We start from the raw sequence: 24,313 nt of genomic DNA on the forward strand, positions 1-24,313 counted from the left end.
GTAGTCTGTGCTCTCTCGGCTGTTTTTTGGGTGTGTGTCGGGCTGTGAGTTGAAAAGCTACAGCTGGCTGGGAGGGTACACCAACCATGTGTGAAAAGTGGTCCATAACGTACTGGTTCAAAGTGTGTTCGTGCAAACATTGTCGGGGTCTGCCGTGGTACAGAGGGACTTCTGCTTATGAACCTGTGTGCACAGCGTCTGCAAATCGGGGCTGTACAAAGTGACCTCATCTTTACCCAAAACTGTAAGCTGTCATCTGTGAGGCGCGAGCGGTGTTTGTTTTTACCATAATTCATGGTGGAGAATGGCTGCTCTTCTGAGTTTTGCTGTCTGTAGCCGTATGAATGGAAAACTACACAGATTAGCAGCGGCATAGGCACACATAAAATTTCTTCTGAAATTTTCGCTTTCTAGTTTAAATATTAATATTTTAGTGCAAATTTAGGCCAATTCATCTTTTGGCGCCAAATAAACAGACTTCATTTGTGGTGTGTTGGCTCTCTCTAGTGGTATGCCGGGAGTGGTACAGCCTGTCTACCCTTATTTGGATTACCGTAATGATGACAATTTCAACGGTGCGCACAGCGTCGCTGCTTTCAGGAGCCATTGGAATTTTTAAGGTTGCGCAAATCATTCAAAAGTTACGGTAATGCTTGGTGGAAAACTCAATATCCCACAATTCATAGCACGCCTCTACAGAGTGAACAATGGCGGCCACCACTTCGTTTTATATGTCTTTTATTCGTGTTTCTAGGTCACAAAATAAGCTTTTAAGATATTTTCAGGCGAGAATGTAGGTGTGTAAACTTCAAATATCTGCTTGTTTTATCAAGACATCCCATATTTAGCGACAGTGCTCTGACTACGTCGGTCCTGCCTGACAGCTAGCCGGCTACCTAGCTGGCTACCTAGCTAGCTGTCGCACTTGGCTGCAAATGGATAGCGAGGGGACTCTCTCTGTCGTTTCACCTCCCTGGTCTCTCGCAAATGCTCGCATAGAATCGGAGTTACAGCTGGATGTGGAAAAAATAACTGAGTTGTTTGGTGGTGGAGCTACAACAGAGGGCAGCTACCCACTGGTGTGTGACAGAAAGGACATGCCGCCAACGAGACATATGAGGCCGGGCAGGCGATTGCTAACGCGGTGGTCAATCATGGATCAGGGAAAGCGAAGGCAGGAGCGTGAGGTGAACTGAATTTCAGGTAAGAAGTTATGAACTGCACTCTATTTGGGTCAGATATAAACAGAGTTTAGGTGTAGTTTATTTTCGTTGTGCTGACTTTTTACAATCGTACTGCGTGCTAGCTAGCACGACGGGAGTTTATATACAGCTGTGTGCGCGCTAAGTTACTGACGTTGGACTTTATTTTATTCATAATGGTTAGTTCGTAGAGTTGCAGTACAAACGGAATCGTGCCACATTCAGAGAAAATATTACGATTTATTCTGTCGTTACGAAGCCTCCCCTGTCATTCTCTCGCCTGTTGAAACTTCAGTCATGAAACTGATCAATGATCGGCTTTTCTCTCTTGTTTGTTTATCGCGCTAAACAACAGCAGCACGTTTAAGCTTGATCAGCTGTTGTTAGAATTCTTTTGATTTTAATTTCTAGTATCAGCTGATGTTTGCTGCAGCCACAGCTGTAAAAACGGCTGTTCCAAACCAGATATCCTTACTGAATCATCAGAGCTGAACAGGTGATGGAGAAACAGGTTTACCTTTAGGTGACATGAATGAGTTGAAGGGAAGTTATGAGTTGTTTCTGAGAGACAAACACCAAGCTCATTTTTTTTGTGTAGCTGACAGCTGGTAACTGTGCAGGGGCGGATCTAGCAAAGCTTTTGCCAGGGGGCCAGGTAGGGCATTAACAGAGAAAGGTGGACACAAAGATATACTTTTCTTTCTTACTCTCATACAGGGAGTGCAGAATTATTAGGCAAGTTGTATTTTTGAGGAATAATTTTATTATTGAACAACAACCATGTTCTCAATGAACCCAAAAAACTCATTAATATCAAAGCTGAATGTTTTTGGAAGTAGTTTATAGTTTTAGCTATTTTAGGGGGATATCTGTGTGTGCAGGTGACACTTACTGTGCATAATTATTAGGCAACTTAACAAAAAACAAATATATACCCATTTCAATTATTTATTTTTACCAGTGAAACCAATATAACATCTCCACATTCACAAATATACATTTCTGACATTCAAAAACAAAACAAAAACAAATCGGCGACCAATATAACCACCTTTCTTTGCAAGGACGCTCAAAAGCCTGCCATCCATGGATTCTGTCAGTGTTTTCATCTGTTCACCATCAACATTGCATGCAGCAGCAACCACAGCCTCCCAGACACTGTTCAGAGAGGTGTACTGTTTTCCCTCCTTGTAAATCTCACATTTGATGATGGACCACAGGTTCTCAATGGGGTTCAGATCAGGTGAACAAGGAGGCCATGTCATTAGTTTTTCTTCTTTTATACCCTTTCTTGCCAGCCACGCTGTGGAGTACTTGGACGCGTGTGATGGAGCATTGTCCTGCATGAAAATCATGTTTTTCTTGAAGGATGCAGACTTCTTCCTGTACCACTGCTTGAAGAAGGTGTCTTCCAGAAACTGGCAGTAGCACTGTGAGTTGAGCTTGACTCCATCCTCAACCCGAAAAGGCCCCACAAGCTCATCTTTGATGATACCAGCCCAAACCAGTACTCCACCTCCACCTTGCTGGCATCTGAGTGGGACTGGAGCTCTCTGCCCTTTACCAATCCAGCCACGGGCCCATCCATCTGGCCCATCAAGACTCACTCTCATTTCATCAGTCCATAAAACCTTAGAAAAATCAGTCTTGAGATATTTCTTGGCCCAGTCTTGACGTTTCAGCTTGTGTGTCTTGTTCAGTGGTGGTCATCTTTCAGCCTTTCTTACCTTGGCCGTGTCTCTGAGTATTGCACACCTTGTGCTTTTGGGCACTCCAGTGATGTTGCAGCTCTGAAATATGGCCAAACTGGTGGCAAGTGGCATCTTGGCAGCTGCACGCTTGACTTTTCTCAGTTCATGGGCAGTTATTTTGCGCCTTGGTTTTTCCACACGCTTCTTGCGACCCTGTTGACTATTTTGAATGAAACGCTTGATTGTTCGATGGTCACGCTTCAGAAGCTTTGCAATTTTAAGACTGCTGCATCCCTCTGCAAGATATCTCACTATTTTTGACTTTTCTGAGCCTGTCAAGTCCTTCTTTTGACCCATTTTGCCAAAGGAAAGGAGGTTGCCTAATAATTATGCACACCTGATATAGGGTGTTGATGTCATTAGACCACACCCCTTCTCATTACAGAGATGCACATCACCTAATATGCTTAATTGGTAGTAGGCTTTCGAGCCTATACAGCTTGGAGTAAGACAACATGCATGAAGAGGATGATGTGGACAAAATACTCATTTGCCTAATAATTCTGCACTCCCTGTAAACACCAAGCTCCTTTTTTTGTGTAGCTGACAGCTGGTAACTGTGCAGGGGCGGATCTAGCAAATCGGCGCTGTACGAAGTAACTTCATCTTTACACAAAACTGTAAGCTGTTATCTGTGAAGCGTGAGCGGTGTTTGTTTTTACCATAGTTCATGGTGGAGAATGGCTGCTCTTCTGAGTTTTGCTCTCTGTAGCTGTATGAATGGCAAACTACACTGAATAGCAGCGGCATAGGCACACATAAAATTTCTTCTGAAGTTTTCCCTTTCTAGTTTGTTTTAATTTTTTTACTGGTTTGCATGCACTTTTTATTTAAGATTTGTCTAACCCCCCCATGGCAGACCCAATGGCACTTTCATGTTTTGCAACATCATTTATTCTTACAATAATCACACGGTTGCTGTAACAGTATATTCAATGGCTAAAGCCGTACACAACACCACCACCACCATCAACAACACCACAAGCAGAGCACAGTTTTTAAGCCGGCGATGCATGATTGTAGATGCTGTGCAGGTGAGCAGGTGCACAGGCCATGCCCCGCCACAATAAAAAATAATTTTATATTTTATTCTAAACTTTTAAAATTATAACTTCCTAATTATGTCCTTGGTTTTAACTATTTAATAATAAAAAAGGAAACATCACAAAAAACACTTAAGGTCATGAAAATTAACTGAGATTTAGCAATTCAATGATGCATACACCTTATTTATCGAAAAGTATGGGTATCTGCGATACTGACCCATATTTACTTGGTATCGGATCGATACTAAAATATGCAGTATCGCACACCGCTACTACACATCACTACCCCTCAGTCTGTGAGTGAGACGATAGACAGCCGTGAGGAGGAGAGTGCGAGTGCATTGCAAAAACATATGTTACCCGTAAACGAAGCAACATCTGGCTGCAGTTTTAAAAAAGAAGCAGATACTAGCTAAGAGGAAAGACAGGATAAGCCCATCCAAGCATTTGATTTTTCTGAATATCAACCTGCACTGAGGACATGCTGTTTGGCTAATGAGCTTGATCTGTTTCAGTTCTCTGAATTTGTTTGCAGTGTTTTGTTTTTGTGTTAAATTAAAATTAAAAGTTTGATTAAAATAATAAACAAAAGAAAGAATGCCTGGTTTTGTAACAAAACAAATACACAAAATTAGGCAATAATAAGTCTTCTCATAAAAACACTAAATGTAAAACACAAAGCTTTCATATTTGCCAAGTAAAGCTAAAATATGAGGTTATGGATGATAATAAATTTGGGAGCCAAAAGAGCCAGCTTTTTTTTGGGAGCCGTGACAAAAGAGCCAGCTCTCTGAAAAGAGCTGAACTTCCCATCACTAAGTGGCTCTACTCTGAGCCCCTCCCCGATGGCTGAATTCCTCATCCTATCTCCAAGCTTTTTCATTTAAAATAAATATGAATAAGGTTATCACAAATCAATAGGGAATATTTCACAGTACAAACACAAACACACAATCTCTCATATTAAACTGTTAAGGCGAGAAAATATCTCTGGGATGTGTAAAAGTTTAGGATTTCTTTAGCTTGTTCCTAAAGCTCAGCCTTTCTCCGGATTATAATGAGTTAGCTAACTTTAGTCTGATAAGTCAGCATCAAGACAGGTTTATCTGTGCTCTTGGATTAAACAAATAAGATTAAGTTGTTCACATATGCTTCAGAGGCACAATAAAAACCCAGAGGATCTCCTTAGGTTAAGAAGGTGATCAGGTTAAGGTTTGGCTTATCTTTCCTTTATCAAGGAGAATCCCAAAGATGTTTCCATGGAATCTCAAACCCCAGCTACTGATAAGTGATCAACAAGAAGGCCCCAGGACAAGAAATGAATACGTTCCAGCATACCCATCAGCTTGTAATCCAGTCTTTTATCAAAACAAATCCACATAAATCCTAATTAAAACAAATTGTCCTTGTGGTATTATCTGATTATTTTAAATGTAAAACCAGTCCGCGACATTTTAAAGGCCATTTTCTTTAAAATGTCCTTTTTACTCACCTGAGTCTGCAATTTTAACCGGCTTCAACCTACTGCAACTGTGTCCCGCAACCTCCTTTCTTCCCATTTTCTCTCTCTTGAATCTTCTTTTCTGTCCCCTTTACATAGAAGAGCTGAAATCATCACCAACAACTACTCCCTGTATTCATCTTCAAATAGCTGGCAGCTAGACTAGAGTGAAATGTCCACTCCCACATGGGTGTAGCCTATATCTCACACAAAAAACAAAAGCTTGCAATAATTAAAATAGAAAATAATGCATCCAATGTTTATTGGGAGATTCTCTCTATTATTCCACCATGCCACTTTCCACAACATTACAACAAGGATGTTTTTGCATGAAAATAATAAAGAGCAGTACTCAGAGACCATGAATATAAAACATGTCTTTTTCATGTTCATGGGATTAGAAAAAACTGTTCTTGCGACTACACATGCTTTTAAGCTCAAGTTATATTTTATTATAACAGCAAGACAAAAATGAAGCACATGCATACATTTAGAATTAGTACAGATTAGTAACAACAAAATTCAAAATGATATTGTAGCATAAGTAAAAGTTGATAGTAGTTAATTGCTACCGTTTTATTAATCATATGATACTCAAAGTCTGTATTGCAGAAAAGATATATTTGTATTACAAATTGTCATTCTTGTTCTATGAAGCACAAGGTTAAATCCAAATACCTAAAAAAATAAAGTACCCACTTAATGAAGCAAAACTAAACAACATATTTAAACACAGTATAGGAAGTAAACAAAATAGTTAAAATCATGAAGCTCTGGATCTTCTTTTGGTTTAGACCCTTAAAATTAAAACCACAACAGAAATACAATGCACATATCCCTGGTTGACATGAACCAAGAATGTTTGCATCGTAATCCTTTTACCTTTTCATTTCTCTCTAATTTTCTATCTACCTCAAGTCCACAACTAATTAAAAAGCTACTACCACTACAAAAGCAAAAAAGCAATCAGATTTTAGATACAGTATTTCCATTTTGTTTTAGACCTTTATGATTAAAACCTTGCCACTGCTGGTTTGAATTACTATCTAAATATCTCTTTATATGAAACTGTGTTGTTAAGCGATGGCATATGAACCCTGTTTCTGGGTCCAAACAAACACTGCGGCAATACTGAGAGTTAAAACTGTCTATATTCTTTCATCTTTACTAAAATTATCAGTGTGGCTGCTCTACTAAGTATAACAAAGCAGTTTAACATCCAGGCATCCATGAAAACAGCATTTATGAAGTTTAACAGAGTTCGAAGTTAGCAGGAAGTTAGCTCACTAGTTTCAACCTGAAGAAGTTATACCATATTCTGACTGAGGGATTTCTGAAAAATTAAAACGTAGAGCTCTGCTACGACTTCCGACATAAATCAAGACAGAAAACTAAACATTAGTGACCTTTATAGGGTCACTGAAGTTGGGATAGCTGGTATATGATGATGTGCTAAGTGGTGGCTAGCTACACAGCTATGGTTAGCATACTTTAAAAACATTAGCACAGTGAAGCTGGAGGATGAACGCTAACCTTTTTTCGCTCGCTAAAAATTAACGCAACTTCAGTCAGGAGAACAGCTGAGATAATCCATCCACAATACGAGGTTAGTCATTAATGCACTGCTGCATGGGTTGGGCTGTAGTTAAATCATAAGGTTTTAAAAAGTGCTGCAGATGAATAGGGCTAATAAAACCCAGTGACGGCAACAATGACCAACGACCATGGAGCTACACCATGGATTTAGAGCAACTGCTGGGTGGATCAGTTCACATTATTTAGCACAAAAACATTTTATCAGTATTTACCCAATTACATTTTTTTAATGTTGACTGCTTAAAAGTTCATCACGATGTTTTGTCACTCTCTCTAGCTCTTCTGAAACATCTAAAAGAATCAATAGATAAAGGTTAAAACAAAATAAAGCATTATCATTCTATATATATATTTATCATTAACAATGTGGAGAATACTTAATGCTCAATAATAATTATTTACTTTAACATAATCTGTTTACCTGGGAGTGAGTTGTTGTCAGTCCTGAGAGAAAATTCAATGGATTCTGTCATGGCTTTCTCCAGATCCTCCAGGATGGTTCTCTAATTGAACATCAAAAACTTTATTACTTTCAGCAGAGACTAATACTGAGGTCAAAAACAGCCAGAAACAAAATAAAACAAAACAAAAAAAGAACAGGAAAAAATAGCAACGACTACATAACATATATTTTAAAATGTGACAAACCTTTAAAGCATCCACCTTCTCCAACATGGCATTTTTTGCTTCCTCATACATTTCCTTATTTGAGCGTACATGGCTCTTGATAATGGTCTTCATACCTTCTAATTTGCCACCTCCACCACATTTTGCTGCCTCTACAACGATATAAAATTGTGCCAGAATAACTATAGGAATCATCATGATTGTTTATTTATTTATTTGTTTATTGTAAATATTCATTGTCTTTTTTGCTAAATCTTGATGCTTCTACAAAGAGAGAAAAAATCAAGTAAAATGTCTATACACAATCAAGGTGAATACAATAAGAAGAGATAATTATTTCATCCTCTGCTGAATGAATAAAAGAAATTAACAAAATTAACAGTCTCTAATTGTATGACTGTTTAATTTTAGTGGAAAGACAGAATATCAATCACAAATCTAGAAAAAAAAAACCACATTACATAAAAGATCTAAATTGATTTGCATGCCATCAAGTGAAATGGGTATTTGATTCCCTAAAACCCAGCCAGATCTGGTGCATGTTGCACACAGATTACAATTAATCAATCAATTGCAAATACTTTTGATCTTAACTCATTATGTATATTAAGCACACCTGTCCACAGAATCAATTTTTTCAATTCCACTTTCTCCGTTACTATGGACAAGACCAAAGAGCTGTCAAAGGACATCTGGGACAAGATTGTAGGCCTGCACACAGCTGGAACGAGCTACAAGGAGCTAGTGATGGTAAATTCGATTCTTTTTACTGAATCGAGTTTTAATGAGTCACTCACCAGAGTGAATCGGATTTCTTGAGTCATTTGAGTCACTGAGTCAGTTGACCAGAGAGTGCAAAAATGTATATTTTCACTCAAACTTAATTTGTTTCTCTTTTAATGTAAATCCTACTGCTAAGATGAATGATTGTAAAAGAAAACAACTATTTTATAGAGCAAAAAAGAGCAAAAAAATTCTAAAGGGAACATTTATTTATTTTTTATTTTATTTTATTAGTATATATATATATATATATATATATATATTTATATATATTTTCTCATCTAAATGTTCACTGAGCTGTGAGCCAGGGGGCGGTAATGCGCCTTAACATTGGTTGCCAACCAAGAAGAAGAAGAAGCTGTGAGCCAGGAGGGAGGGGGTGAGTGAGTCAGTGATTCGTTCAACTCGTTTGAGCTGTGAGCCAGGAGGAGGGGGTTAGTTAGTCCTGAGTGGTTCGTTCAACTCGTTTGAGTTGTGAGCCAGGAGGGAGGGGGTGAGTGATTTGCTACGATTCAGCACAGCAAGGGAGGGGGTTAGTGAGTCCTGAGTGATTCGCTTATGCTAAGATTCAGCACAGCAAGGGAGGGGGTGAGTAACTCAAATGTGCTGTTAGCATGTTAGCTGAGCGATGCTACCGTGAACTGAGAAGCTATTCTCTTGATGTGAGCTTCTACTCAGGGTTTTTTCTTCCAGTTCAGAGCAGAAATGTTTTTGTTAAGAAACTGGCTGTTGTTTTTCCCCCCCACAATTTTAATTATAAGCTAGATATTAGCTTATAATTACTTTGCTAACAGCAACAGGGATGAGTCAGTGAGTCAGTTGCGCTTGTGAATCATGATTCACGAGTCAGTAAAGTGATTCTCGAGTATTGAACGATTCGTTCACGAATCAAACATCACTACAAGGAGCTACAAGCTCGGTGGGGAGGTGACTATCATGGTTCGGGTGAGAGATTGTGTTTTTTCACTAAGCTGTGGTCTCCACTATGGATGGACCGATCCGATATTACGTATCAGTATCAGTCCGATACGGACTTAAATTACTGGATTGAATATCGGACAGAAATAAAAAATTTAATCCGATCCATTAACAATCACAGAAACATCTCACAAAACTTGCGACATGGAGTAACCCAGCTCATGACCTTAGCACATCGGAGCAGTATGCATCACATGACAGAGCACCTGTGGCGTGCGAGACCTGTCGGCGGTCTGGTGGAGCATTTGGAGCCTCACTACGTGATTCCAAATTGTGACATTTCTTCTCAGAGAAAACTATCCTGGAGAAGTAAAACAAGTGTGTAAGTTTATCTCTGAATGTTTGTAAAGCCATGTTAAGCTTAACAACCAATATCAAGAGCGACTGTCTTTTTTTCTCTCCCCCTCCCCTCTCCTGCTGCTACTTCAATCATGAAACTGATCAATGATCAGCTGATTGTCAATTCTGTCGCAAGTCCTGTCTTTCTTGTTTGTTTATCGCCTACTTTGCACCAGAAAGAGGAAACCAGCGGATAAACAACAGCAGCATGTTTAAGCTTGATAAACTGTTGTTAGAATTTATTTAATACTACTTTCTACACCAGGATAATTTTCTACGTACGTAGCTTATGGCTGGTAACTGTGCAGGGGCGGATCTAGCAAAGTTTTGCCAGGGGGCCAGGTAGGACATTAACAGGGAAAGGGGGGCACAAAGATATACTTTTCTTTCTTATTCTCTTTAATATGTCTAGCTTTTCATAAATAATTAGATGAATCTTACAACCAAAGTTTTAATCTGATGTAAAATGTATATAAGTCCATTATAGTATATAGTAACTTAATAATTATTAAATCTAATATACACCCTAGTAAGCTATAATACTTTTTCCCTTGGGAAGGTACCATCTGTGCAGTCTGCAATTCTGTTGAAGAAAGATGTAGAATCTATTTAATTATTGTAGAAAAATAATGCACATGCATTAAATTAAAGTTGATTATGTTGATTAAACATCATGAATTGGAGGGTGGGGGGTGGTTCCCTATGTTTTCCCCTATGGGAGTTGGCAACCCTGTTAGTTGGGTTGTTTAACATTTCTGCTAAGTACTGTTTAGAATAACACAATAGGGAGGATGGTGTAGGTTTAAGTTTATTAGATTGATCAGTATCGCTGGACTATGAAATATTTTGGGTGCAGTGTATTTTTTGCATACAGGTATAACAGAATAGCTTAAGTGTTTTGTTTTTTAAAACTTAAGTATGAACTTTTATAAAATGCAGCAAGATATTTAAAAGTACAGTTTTATTGATTATAAAATACATTACATCGGATTCATATCGGTAGATATCTCTGTGAAGGTTCTCAGTCATCCAGGTCATCGTGGATTATAGATGGCAGACAGTTGGTGTCGTAAACCCCCGCCTCTGTTCAAAGATGGTCGCTCACAGTGGACATAGATGGCCTCTTTCACTCCTCTTTCAAACCATCTGTCCTCTCTGTCCAAAATGTGAGCATTGGCATCCTCGAAAGAGTGACCTTTATCCTTAAGATGCAGATGGACTGCTGAGTCTTGTCCCGTGGAGGTGGCTCTTCTATGTTGTGCCATGCGCTTGTGAAGTGGCTGTTTGGTCTCTCCAATGTAGAGGTCTGGGCATTCCTCGCTGCACTGCACTGTGAAACGTCTTCAAGCAACTCAAAGAAGTCCAGACGCTTTTCTTTGCAAACTCCTTTGACTACGATGACCTGGATGACTGAGAACCTTCACAGACATGTCTTACCGCTGTGGTTGCCAACGAAGGTTCCTTACTAAGTGATGTTTTGCTTGGGGATTAAACACGTATTTCATTGAATGACATGCAAATCAATTTACAAATTTTATGTTATTTTATTTTATTTTTTCATTGATTTTTGGTTGATATTCTGTCTCTCTACATTATAATAAAACTGATATAAAATATAGGTAGTCCATGTTATTGTAATTAAAAAAACTTACAAGTAAAAAGTCAAATAATTACTTCCCAGATTATATTATGAAATGTTTAAATAGTGATACATTGACCTCCTTTCTTACCTTCATAGCATTCTTTCATCTTTGTCTCAATTGTCTCTAACAGACTGTTGTAGATCATTTTCTTTTCTATCCGGATGGTTTCGTTGAGTTTCTCCTTAATTTTTTTTTCCTTAAAAACATAAATATGGACCAAAATGAGTTTTAAAAAATCATTAAAATAAAACAAAACAAACAAAAACAAATCAAGGCTATTTTGGGAGTATTTAGGTTCATCTGTTGACTATTCTGTTTAAAAGGAGAGTTTAGACTTTTACCTCCATCTTGAGAAAATCCAGTTGTAGTTTTAGATCTTTGTGCTCAGTAGTCAGTGAATCGGTTCCAAGCGAAAATGCACTAATGGATCCATTGAATGGTCTGAAATATGTTAAATCACTTCATAATGACAGTATTGAGATGTTTATTAAAAAAAGATGTAACTTATACACATTTATATGTATATTTTTGTGTAATTAATTTAGTAATAATAGTACTAGTAAGTATTTTGTTTTTTCTCCATGCTTGAAAGATGGACAAGTTTTAAGCCCATACTAGGCCTTTCTTTTTTCTGTTTTTTGTATTGTACTTGTATGTTAAACACCAGAGAAATGGACAAAGACTTTGAGGTTAAACAAAACTAAATGCAAATAAGACTAGACAAATAAGAATAATTTAACTTAAAATGTGTGTTTGCGTGTAGTGTATATTTACTTGTATGTAACTGCAGGATTGCTTCGTATAGTGTCAGACCAGGAGGCACACCTGATGGGAGAGAAAACAAGGGGAAAATTTAAAAAAGTGCTATAATCACATTGTTGTTACTGGCATTATTCTTTCCATCATCATCATCACAACTCCAAATAAATCAGGCAGGAAAAGTACTGTCACGCACAACAGTATAGTGAGGAGAGAACACATGTTGGATGGGTGGCAAGGTTAGTCATGGCACTTGAACAATATATAAATATGTATATGTATATATATATATTTTTTTAATTTTCTTTGAATCAAGAATAAATCATCATCACAGTAGGTATAAATTTTGTGCCCAGTTTTAAACCAAATTTTGAGTTGTTGTCTAAATTCTTATTGTCTGTAGATATTTTCCTTTGTTTAATTTTGGTTTCTTTATGAGTCTTCTCACGATCCCTGTAGGGAGCTTCCTCAAAAGGGTTGATCCCTTCAAAATTAGGATTAGGAGTAACAGTTTGATAAACCATATTATTATCTACCATTTATAGTACCATTGTTAACACTATGATCATCTTTTCCATTAATAAAAGGAAATTGAAGAAGGTATAAATATACAGGATTCTTACGGGAAGATCTTGCTGAATTTTTCATCAATGCTGTTAGTCAGGCATGAAGCTAATTCCACGTTGAAGTTTATTTCTTTCCTTGTTTTGTGGACCCCACCTCCCTCAACAACAGACTTTAATGTCTTGTGAAAACCACGGCCATTCTTATTCTGAAACAAAACAGAAATCAAATTCCTGAACATAAGGCTATTTAAATGGCGAAATCAGTAGTTTTAATGCAATCTTTTAAAAAAATACATACGTCCAATAACTTCTTCAATTTGTTTTCATCTTCTTTTTTGGAGTTTTCAACACCCTTGCTAAGGCATTTTTCAAAAGTCTTGTAGACCTCTTCTATTTCTTTCTTGATTTGTTCATATTTGCATCCCAGGGTGTTTTTAAGTTCTGCACACACATTTTCATTTTTATCACCCTGAAAATAAAAACATAATAGAAAAACAAAATTATAAATGCCAATACCTGATGGAAAATGCGTTTCTATATTCAGTGTCAGTAAACTTATTTTATGGGTTTTTTGGGTTTTTTTTTTTTAGAAAAAAGTAAATAAAAAATACAAAAGCTTTCAGTGAAAAAAAAAGAAAAAAAAAGAACACACACACACACACACATATATATATATGTGTATATGTATATATATGTATATCTATATCTATATATATATCTATATATATCTTTTATTACTTATTAACCTTTGCTTTTGAAAGGTAATACAAATAGAAGAATTTTATTACTTGAGTATCTTACTGCTTTTTTGTGTTTGGCATCTTGAATCAGAGAGAGAATCGTGAGAGCTCCAGACACATAATCTTTTGTCTCTGAGTGAACGTTGTTGAGCTCTTTCAGAAGTCTTTGAAGTTTAGGTATTTCTGTTGATAATAATTGAATAATTCATTTTAACATTAATTGTAATAAAAATAGCCATTATTTGAAATTAAGCTAGACTACAACAGCAGTATTTCATATCTGCTTTATGTCTAGTACATGCTCATATCAGGGAACTTCACCTACCAGTTTCTTCTGGATCTAGATGCTCTTTTTGTAGGAACTCACGGGAGCTCACTGTGAACACTTCGAAACAGTCATCACTGAAGGGTTTCTGGAGAAAATTGAATACATTTTAAAGCTTTCTTGCTATTGTTTTTGGGTTAGATTTTCACTCTGCCTATAAAACTCACCTTCTTATTTTTAATTTTTTGCTTTACTTGTTCCTTGGCTTGTGCGTTTCTGTTAACTATGAGTTTATGGACTTCACCTGGCAATCTATAAGAATACATGTGTGTTACCCAGCATTAAATCACTGAGAGAAATGCCAGCACATTCTTGTTGGTTATTGATATACTATTTTTCCTAAAACTTTATAGACCCTGTACAAAGGCTATCATGCCACTGTCTGCCTCCATGCCTCTTTCTTCACTTTTTTTTTCTTTTTCCTCTCATTGCTCTTCAGCTGTTCCTCACCCTTGTCTTTCTTTCTCTCACTGAGTGTAATGGGAAGGCCACTATGAGCTTTTGGTGGCATGACCCCAGTCAGCTCTTGGCTGGTACACCTGCCTCCAATCTATGTACTGTGGACTGTCTGTTGCAGTTAGTCAAACTCAAAAATCTCTGTTTTCCATGTCCTGGGCTCCCCTCAGTTAGCCAGACAGTCTGTTGCATATCTCTGTCACTCTCTTTGAATCAAACTTTCCCTTTGTAATCCATTCTCTGAGATTTTTTAAGGAACTGTTTCCCTGCACTGCCATTGCTAACTTAACTCTCTTCTTGCCAAGGAATTCTCCACCCACCCACTGGTTCAATAAACGTGCTAAACTTGTACCTGCCTCTGAGTCTGCTCAGTATTAATATTCATGTTTTTGAGATTTGTCTCATCTTTAAGGAATTACCCTGCACCTAGATACAACATGCTTTACTTTCTAACTTTACTATCGCCTTGAGGCGACTTCTGTTGTGATTTGGCGCTATATAAATAAAATTGAATTGAATTATCTAATTTCTTTTCTTCTTCTTCTTCTCCTTCTTCTTCTTCTTTTTAAAAAAAAAAAATTCTGGACATCTTAATTTACTTACCGGCTATGTGAAATTCCAGTTGTATCAGACTTGGAGCAAATAAAACAAATTCGCTCACACGTGCCACCATTTCCAATGAACCTACTGACACGGCTCAAGATTTTCCAGGCTGTCTCTTTGGATGCTGCTCTTTTAAGCTCAGTCACAATCCACACAACGCCACAATCACCAACAATCTGAAATGGAATAATAGTCATATTAACAATTAATCGTTAATCATCAATTCTTGACAAGATGTCATTTCTGGTTCAAGATAACAAAGCAGTAAAAGTGAATAAATGACCCTTTTCCACATTTCATCTCTGCTCTTGTTACAGTCACCACTTCCAGGAAGGTCCACAAGTGTGACATGCTGGAGAAGATCCTTGTTTGGCACCTTGACAGTCACACACTTCACTATTGGCCAATAGTACCTCTTTCCTTTCCTTGTTTTGCTCTGAGAAGGTAAAGGGCTATTCACTGTGTATGGGGTAAGTTTGCCAGATAAGTCCATAGCCTGCAATAAAAAAAAGACATGAATGTATAGTGCCCCTTCAACATCACAATAACCAGGCTAAGTGGTTAGAAATCCTGTAGAAATCCCAGAGAATGTCAGAGTGTTAGTATTTTTCAACAGCAGGTCCTGAAACTATGTCTATAATCAAGTACTGCACTAATTGTAATGAAGATTTAGTTTCTGAAATTGAGTATGAGTTTCCAAATGCAGAGCACCACTGTAACTTAACCCAACACTTATCACCTTGAATTGTTTAAATATCCTGTCTAGGGAGTAAACCAGATTTTGCACAGCCAATGCTATCGTCAAGATAACGTCATAGTGATCATTTCCAATAATAAAACAGTCAAACAAAAGTTTTCACTTAATAAACATTCCTTTTCTAATGCTGTTAGAGTCAAATTGTTGAATGTTGTCATTGTGTTTCTTAAATTTGTAAAGTCTCAGTTTAAACTGTGTGATCAAAGACATTCCTTTGTCCCCTTCCCCATCCTGTTAAGGGTTTGGGGGGTAAGCTGTAGTGTTTTTATCACAGATACATCCCATGTGAAGGTTCTGTTTGATGTTTGGTAAGCTTCCTGCCCTTTTATGGCTTCACCTGTGTTGTGTATGGTGAACCAATACAGGAATTGAGCCATATATTGGGTGTGGGGGAGATTACCCTCTTTATGACCAAGGATGTTGTTAAAAACAGTTGTGATCCGGAAGACACACACACGCACACACGCGCACACATACACACTCTTGCACACGTGCTTACACGTACACACACATACACACACACACATAGTGCCTTATCTTTGTAACCAAGGGGGGTTTTACGGTGGGAGGTGCTTGTGTTGTGTTATGTTGTGTAAATTGTAATGGAAATAAAAAGGCTACGAGGAGGGCTGCTCTTTGAAGGACTTGGACCAAGAAGGACAGACCAAGCTTCCCTCGTTAGCGAGTAAAGGACCGGTTGAAGATGTTTTGTGTTGTTTTCGTTCTTCATGAGGAATAAGTCTCTAAACTGGGCTTGTGGAAACACAGACTCAACAAATGCCAGTGTGGTAAATCATGATTATTGTGGGAGGTTGACCAGTCTGATTACAGTAGATATTTAAAAATAGGTTCTTATGTGCATATACACTTTTAGTGTATTTTCTAAACCGTTTAATCCGCAAGAATCTTGGAGTCAAAAGTAAAGTAAAATTAAGTGATGTTTAAATGTGATTTTTAAAAAAGCTGTCAAAAAACACTGAACATTAATGGAGTAAAATAAATTAGATATATGAAAAGTCACAGAAAATAAAACAGAAAATGAAATTGCTAGCCAAACAAAATCAAGTTAAAGCACAAGGTAAAATAATTACTTTAAGAACAGTAAATATATTATCTAATAACTAACTTTGAGGGTTTGGGCAGATAGAAACTGGCTCTGTTGTTTTTTGTTTGTTTTTGGATTTTTTGTTTGCTGGTTTATTTTCTCTCTGGGCAGGTGCTCTCAGGGCAGAGGTGAGGTATACACCCAGTTGCATTGGATCCCCCTCAATAAGACAGCATACCTAAGAGGTAGTCGGTGGGGCAGTTCTTCACCTGATTATTAGCTTATTGGCCTCCTAACTGAGTTCTATGTTATAAATGATTTTTTATCTGTGATTCCTCCAGTTATCTGACTATAGGGAGATAGATAGAGAGAGACAGAGAGAGTTTTTGGCTTACAGTTTTACATGTGAAAGTCTTCATCCCAGACTTAAGAAGTTCATGAATGTCACTGAAACATTTTTTCTCCGTTAGGTCATCAACTGAATTTTTTTTCCATTCTTCTCCGTATAGTGCTGACAGTTTGTTCTCAATGTAATCATCACTGTCATCATCATCATCATCATCATCATCATCATCATCATCATCATCGGCTGTTTCTTCATTGTTTTTATCTCCAGCTGACTGAAGCAAATACCACAACTCATCTTTCCACTCCTAAAATACAACAACAATAATGACAACACTGGTTTTATTAAATAGAATTTATTGCAACTACAAGCTGTCTTTTTGCAGTCGTAACGAGGTTCTTGGATTAGCATATTAATTAGCTCCAAGTAACAATAAACATATGACTTTACCTCTGTTTCAAGGAACTCAATCAGTGCCTGATACTTGTCGTCCTCTGAGGCCTCCACCTTTATGATGACTGAGGTGCATGCACTGGTACATTCATCAGAAGAGGGCAAAAGATTTTCCTCATCAATGATTGCATTTATCAAAGAGGATTTTCCTGCCCCGGTTTCACCAAAAACACCGATTTGTACCCTCTTGTCTTTGTCCAATTCTGTTATTTTTTTCCTAAAGAACAAGAATAAACATGGGTTAATCAATCAAATCAAATAAATACATGTAAATAGCAATGTAATAACTAATTTTAAAATGTATATAGTGGAATAATAGCTATGCTTATAATGTGAAAACAATTGCAACAACGTTCATGAGAAAAAAACAATTTGTAATAGTATAGAAATATTTTGGTAACAGCATGAAAAACTTCTACAAGTAAAATAGCATTAGCTGTGCAGTATTTGGAATTTGGAATAGTGCCTTAGTAACCTGTTAACAATAAGGTAATTCAATTTATATGTTTAATTTTTTATTTGGATACTATAAGCACATTATAATGCTGAAATAATCATATTAATAATTAATTTGTATTTGGTAATAATGGCAATAAAATAGTAATTAATTGTAATGATGTAAATCAGGGGTTTCGAACTCCTGGCCTCGAGGGCCGGTGTCCTGCAGGTTTTAGATCTCAACCTGGGTCAACACACCTGAATCACATGATTAGTTCATTACCAGGCCTCTGGAGCGTTGTGTTGGACCAAGGACACATCTCTAACCTGCAGGACACCAGCCCTCGAGGCCTGGAGTTCGACACCTGTGATGTAAATATTATGTGCTGTGGTTTGTCTGTAGTAGTTTCTTGCCCATAAAACAGGGCTGCAAATATGAAATGAAACTGTTTCTATGTAACAGTTTTTAAAATTGAAAACCAAAAGCCATTGTCAGTTTTACTTATGATAGCTTCAGGTTTAACCAAAGAGGCTTTAGACTGAAATAAAATGTATCCACCAACTTGTGATCTTTTTTGGGCAGCACGGTGGTTAGCACTGTTGCCGCACAGCAACAGTTCAATTCCACCATCAGGCCGGGGTCTTTCTGTGTGGAGTTTGCATGTTCTCCCCGTGTTTGCGTGGGTTCCCTCCGGGTACTCCGGCTTCCTCCCACCGTCCAAAGACATGCAGCTTGTGGGGATAGGTTAATTGGATAATCCAAATTGCCACTAGGTGTGAATGTGCGAGTGAATGTGAGTGCGAATGGTTGTCTGTCCCTGTGTGTTGGCCCTGCGACAGACTGGCGACCTGTCCAGGGTGTACCCTGCCTCTTGCCCTATGACAGCTGGGATAGGCTCCAGCGCCCCCCGCGACCCTGAAAAGGATAAGCGGAAGCGAATGGATGGATGGATGGCATTTGTGCTAAGATATATACAACCATACTTTTATGTGTCTTAATATGGTTGTCATTATGTAAAAAGAGCTAGATCAGCTTTAGTTCCATTGCTTGTATGTGTGCTGATTAAAATACTAATGTAGCTTTGTGCAGACAGAGGATCAGCCTCAACGCCATAGGTGTCAAACTCTGGCCCGCGGGCCAAATTTGGCCTGCAGCCTAATTACATTTCGCCCGCGAAGCCATGCCAAATTACTATTAGAGCTGGCCTACTGGTATAATACAGCTAATATACATATTGTTTAGTATTAAGCTTTGCTTGTTCCATATTCAGTTTTTCAGCAAAACTTGTTTGAGTCCATAAGAAAAGTTTCATTCTTACATCTGGAGGAAGATTTTTTTTTTCAATAAATATTAATGTTAGCCCGCGACTTTGTTCCAGTTTTGAATTTTGGCCCACTGTATATTTGAGTTTGACACCCCTGCTCAACACTATAATTTTCCATTATAGCTTTAGAAACCAGACTGTTCTCTTCTATTAAAGTGCAAGACTTTACACCTTTAAATGTTCATTTGAGATATGACCTGTTGCAAGTTCCTGTTTTTATAGTTTAGCGAGATGCTCACTACTGCTGTTCTTGCATGACACACTCTGTATGAGGGCAACTGGAGAGATTAATATCATGCCTTGTATGGTGTCAGGATGTCACGCACGCACGCACGCACGCACGAACGCACACACACACACACAGGTGTATGCTTTGCTCACACACACATGCCTTCTTAAAACTGTCACATGGTTAACTGAATTGTGTGTAACCTCTGTTGTCAATAAAACAGTGAGCCCGGCAGAGAGGAGTGTGAGTTGCTTGGACAGGCGAGTGGCAACACTGCACTCCGTGAACCTCCCTTGCAAGTGAAATGGACACTAGTGTCTGTGTGGCTGCTTTCAGTAACAGCTTCTGTTTACCAACAGGGTTGACTTAAACCCAACACAACACACTTTTATATTAGGTTTGGAGTATGCTTTTGTTTGAGATCCCTTTCCTTCACGTGAAATGTAATTAACAGTGGACAGGTACATTTATATATAATATACTATAACTTATATAATTATATGTATATGTGTAGTATATTTCTTATGCAGATGTCAGACCTGGGGTTAGAATTGCTTATAAACTGGTTTTTATTTATGAAAAAGTAGAAGATCCTTTCTTCTTCACAATCTGTCATTATGTCACACACTGGTTTGCTATCTCCACCAAAACACAGCACAAATACTGTCAATCATTCAGTTACTTATAAACCACTTAATCGGGAACTAAAGGAGTAACATGACGAATGAGGCTTTGGACATTTTTGGTCGCATGACTGTTCAGACAAACCAAGTCTTGACACAGTTCTTCTAATGCAATGTGTTGTTGTTTTTTGACACATGCGCCTGAGCTTCAGTTCCAAAGGGACCATCACTAAGTTACTCCTTTTGTTTCTGAGTCCTGTGTTTGGGTCCTACCTCTCCCTGCCACACAGTACTATATGACAGTCATAGCTATTTTGCTGTACAACACTGAGAAAATTTGACTTTATTCCATTAGTTGCTGTGCAGCTATACAAAATGAATGATGGTCAAACTTTCAAATTATAGTTAATAAACTATTTACTGGTGGGCAAATATAAGATGCTGTGGCTCCATAAACATGCTCTGGAAGTGAAGTGAAATTTTTGAACTAATGATATTTTTCTTCAAATGAATTAAAGATGATATTGAATATAACATTCTACTTGAATGAACTTATAGCCATTCTTTGGTTAAATGCAAAAACATATTAATGTAAAAAAAAAAAAATCACCGTTAATGTACAAATATCTTACATAAAATTATTCAGAACGTAATCATGTGAAATCCAGTTTTAACTCACTGGGTAAGTCACCTATTACAATGTTTCACTGTTCAGATTTAATGATAACTGGAAAAACTACAACAAACACACAAAAATAAACATTAGATTCACTACAAAAATAATGAGATATACAGTAGTATGAGCTCAGCATTGTAAAAAAAAAACAACAAAGTTTTATAGTATATGTGAAAACATTCACTGTTAACTCATTATTGTGTTACAAATTAATGTCCCTATATTAAAATGTTTAATTTCAAATACTGCACACAATATTGTTAAATATTTCTACACTATTACAGTTAGTTTTGCCTCATGGGTTTTGGGAAATGTTTTTCCACTTACTAGTCTTTGCTTTTATTAAGCTACTCCCACAAGTGGTGCGGGTGGCTGTAGCTCAGGTGGCAGAGCAGGTCAGCCACTAATCAGAAGGTCGGTGGTTCGATCCCAGGCTGCCTCCTGGCTGCATGCCAAATAGCCTTGGGCAAGATACTAACCCCATGTTTGCCTACTGGTAGTGGTCAGAGGGCCCGGTGGCACCCAGGGCAGCTGTGGCTACAATGTAGCTTGCCATTGCCTGTGTGTGTCAATGGGTGAATGACTGAATGTAGTGTAAAGCGCTTTGGGGTCCTTAGGGACTGAGTAAAGCGCTATACAAATGCAGGCCATTTACCATCAATTTTAATCTTTTATTTTATCACTATTTTATAAGGGAAAGGTCTAGATGCCGGTGTCGTTAAATAAAACTTGATTACCACTAAAACATAAAGTGTTAAAGCTATTCTATTGTTTTGGTTTTTTTTTATTTTTTTTTTTTTTTTTTTACAAATTTCAGGGAAACTTTTGAACAAAGTAACAACAACCTCTTAGGGAATGATTCATCTAACATAGAATATATACAAGTTTATACTCACTTTAGAAAAGCACTTAGTTCATTTTGATCTTGTAGTCTTGCCTTGACCTTTTCCATATCGGCTTTAACACCAGGCAGTATCATTGCTTCTGTCAATGTAAAAGTAAAAGATTAGAAACCAGTGGAAGACGTGAGGTGCCATTGTTTAGAGAGAAACTAAAATACCTGAGTTTTTTCCTGGTGTAGACACACGCTGTTGTTTAGCTGCTGGCTGCTTGCTAGATTTGCCCTGAGGATTGGACTTCCTCTTTCCTAGGTGGATTTTAAACAACAACGAGGACGACAACAACAACAAACAATAAATAAATATTAAAAATACAAAAAAAAGAAGAAGGCATTGAAACTCTCAGTAATGAAACGTGTTCTCAGCAGATTTATTTAGTCCAAACAAAAATATTACTGCCTTGAAAACATGGATGAATTTTAGATCAACAAAATTAATTAACAGTGTACATGTATCTCACCTTTATTAGATGTGGATGGAACAACCTTAGGACAAACATAAACATTTGACTTTTAAACAGTATAGAAAAAACACATTAGTCTTTAAAAATGTTAAGGCTTTTAATAAATCCCTACCTCATGCTCTGAAATGTAAAATTTCAATCCAATCTGTGATGAAATTGTCAAAATTCTGATTTTCAATTTATAAAATCAGCTTTTTGCTTTTCAGTGAAAACTGTATTAAAATTTGTTAGACTTCAGTTACCCCTGTACAGGAGGTCTGGACCCACTCTCCATCTAACGGGTCAGAGTCTCTATATCACTATGGGTATTTACCTTATTAGGTGAACTGAGACTGGTTTAAGCGGGCAGTGAGGAGGACTCGCTTAACTTCTAACTGCTTTAATCCAGGCGCCCACCCTGCACGTCCTCTGACTCTGGGTACCCACCAGCAACCCTTAGTGAGACCCAGTTGACAGCCACAAGCGTTGACGGCAGCTCTCATCTAGATCTATGGCACTTGTTATTTGCTAAGTATATTTTAGAGACCCGGACAGCAGGTCCCAAGGGTGTGTTATTTATTAATTGACTAGAATAACCCATAAGAACTCTAAACTGTTATCAAATTTTACATACAGGTATAACCTTTTAATCTTGGATGAGAACCATACAGCGAATGTCCACAAATTTAACTGCAGATAGGAATTTTATTTAAGCAAGATTGTAACAGGGTCAGCTCAATTACAACACTTAAAATCACTTCATACTACAATACTGTACTCTCTCTATCCTGTTGCTAAATATCTACGAACTTGTTTGCGGTGGGTTTTGGAAAGGAAGAAAGACCATCCTGGCCACAGATAAAATCGTCTTCCCCCTGGGCTGGAAGGAATCCAACTTTAAGAAAGTGCGCAACCCTGTACAGGGCGCCCTGAGTTTAGGTCAGAAAACAATGAGCAGGCAATCCAAATTCTATCATCCAATTTATACATTTCCTGTTGTGTTCTTTTCTGACAGTTCCTCTTTTTACGGTCACACTGAGATTAAAAATACAGACAAAATCATTTCTCAGGATGTATTTCTTTTTAACTCTGAATCATTTTCAATATATGATTTACTTTTAGCTCAATGACAATGCAAATACATTATTTTTATGACTCTGTGTTTAACACTTAGACAGTCTCCCCCCCCCCCCCCCCCCCCATTTTACCACCCATGGAGTTATGCCGGGGGAATCTCACATTCATCTGACAAATTGAATTGAACATGCCTTACCTTGTCCTGCTATTCAGGGCAAGATCATGTAAAATGTTTAGATTTTGAATGTGTAATCTATGTTACAGATAATATGAAATCAGAATAAAACTGCATTGAACTTACTTGAGTTGCAAGACTGTCCATTTCTTGACTTGTGTTTTGTTCTTCCTATAGCAAAATGGAGACAGTTGCAAATCCATAACAATATAAAAGTTTTCAATAACATATGTGCGAATTTAGTGTGCGAATACCATGATAACTTTAAAGTCAGCAGCGAGGTGCCAATCAATAACACGTAGTAAAAACAAAAATAAGGCAAAGTCCAAATTCAAGCTGGAGTGCAAAAGCAGAAATTTTTAAAAAAGAAACTGGAAATGTATATTTTAGATGAAGCCAAAAGGAGTTGTCACGGCCGATCAGGGGATTTGTATGTGTTGAGAATCAAGTGTCGAGAAAAGTAGGAAGGGCTGGTTTTATTGCAGGGCGGATGGGAGTGGCTCACAGGCTGCAAAAAGACAAAGAAAAAATGCCTTCGTGAGAAATAGAAACAGAATTTCTGATGAATGAAAACTATGTAATTTCTATTCTGCATATGTCCCAGTCAGCAGGCTGTGTTAATTATAAGGCTGAAGAGGCAGAGTTTACAATTGAAAGCAAGCTTTAATAGCTGATGAAAAATTTCAAATGTTAAGCTAAGCTCAAAATACATATATTTTGTTTTATGTTTTAGCAGTTCCAAAGTCTGGTAACCATTGTAACCTTCCTGAAAGTAAAGCTTACCTGAGCTCAGGCTTAAATTTACTTCTCTTCATCTTTGTATGGACATGAGTAATAACACATGTGTCAAGAGATTTATTCTAAAAGACACTTCTTCAGCTGAGAGTCTAAGAGTGAAGACACATACACACTG

The 24,313-nt window shown here is 37.5% G+C and overlaps 1 protein-coding gene across 2 annotated transcripts; it reads right to left on the reverse strand.

Moving 5' to 3' along the window:
• Positions 1 to 5,928: 5,928 nt before the first annotated feature.
• On the reverse strand, positions 5,929 to 24,313 carry LOC102081276 (nuclear GTPase SLIP-GC). 2 transcript variants are annotated; one of them, XM_005454863.4, is made up of 21 exons: positions 24,184 to 24,313; positions 23,655 to 23,908; positions 23,527 to 23,571; positions 22,167 to 22,191; positions 21,868 to 21,954; positions 21,704 to 21,791; positions 17,514 to 17,733; positions 17,113 to 17,370; positions 15,199 to 15,411; positions 14,916 to 15,091; positions 14,024 to 14,108; positions 13,857 to 13,944; positions 13,593 to 13,714; positions 13,090 to 13,260; positions 12,849 to 12,997; positions 12,241 to 12,291; positions 11,808 to 11,907; positions 11,554 to 11,662; positions 7,745 to 7,875; positions 7,518 to 7,599; positions 5,929 to 7,387 (listed from the first exon to the last, which is right to left on the reverse strand). In XM_005454863.4, the coding sequence occupies exons 2-21, from the start codon at positions 23,655 to 23,657 to the stop codon at positions 7,323 to 7,325; spliced, it is 2,268 nt and encodes a 755-aa protein (XP_005454920.1). In that variant the 5' UTR covers positions 23,658 to 23,908; positions 24,184 to 24,313; the 3' UTR covers positions 5,929 to 7,322. The 2 variants fall into 2 exon arrangements, with proteins under 2 accessions (XP_005454920.1, XP_019211217.1); XM_019355672.2 differs by having other exon boundaries at positions 11,808 to 11,925.

This window comes from Oreochromis niloticus, linkage group LG4 (assembly GCF_001858045.2).
Source record: "Oreochromis niloticus isolate F11D_XX linkage group LG4, O_niloticus_UMD_NMBU, whole genome shotgun sequence".
Lineage (NCBI taxonomy): Eukaryota > Metazoa > Chordata > Actinopteri > Cichliformes > Cichlidae > Oreochromis > Oreochromis niloticus.

Coding starts and splice junctions, on each gene's coding strand:
- LOC102081276 (XM_019355672.2), bottom strand. Junction 21,792..21,867: donor TACACCAGGAAAAAACTCAG/GTATTTTAGTTT, acceptor TTACATTGACAG/AAGCAATGATACTGCCTGGT. Junction 15,412..17,112: donor AGACTTTCACATGTAAAACT/GTAAGCCAAAAA, acceptor TTTTTATTGCAG/GCTATGGACTTATCTGGCAA.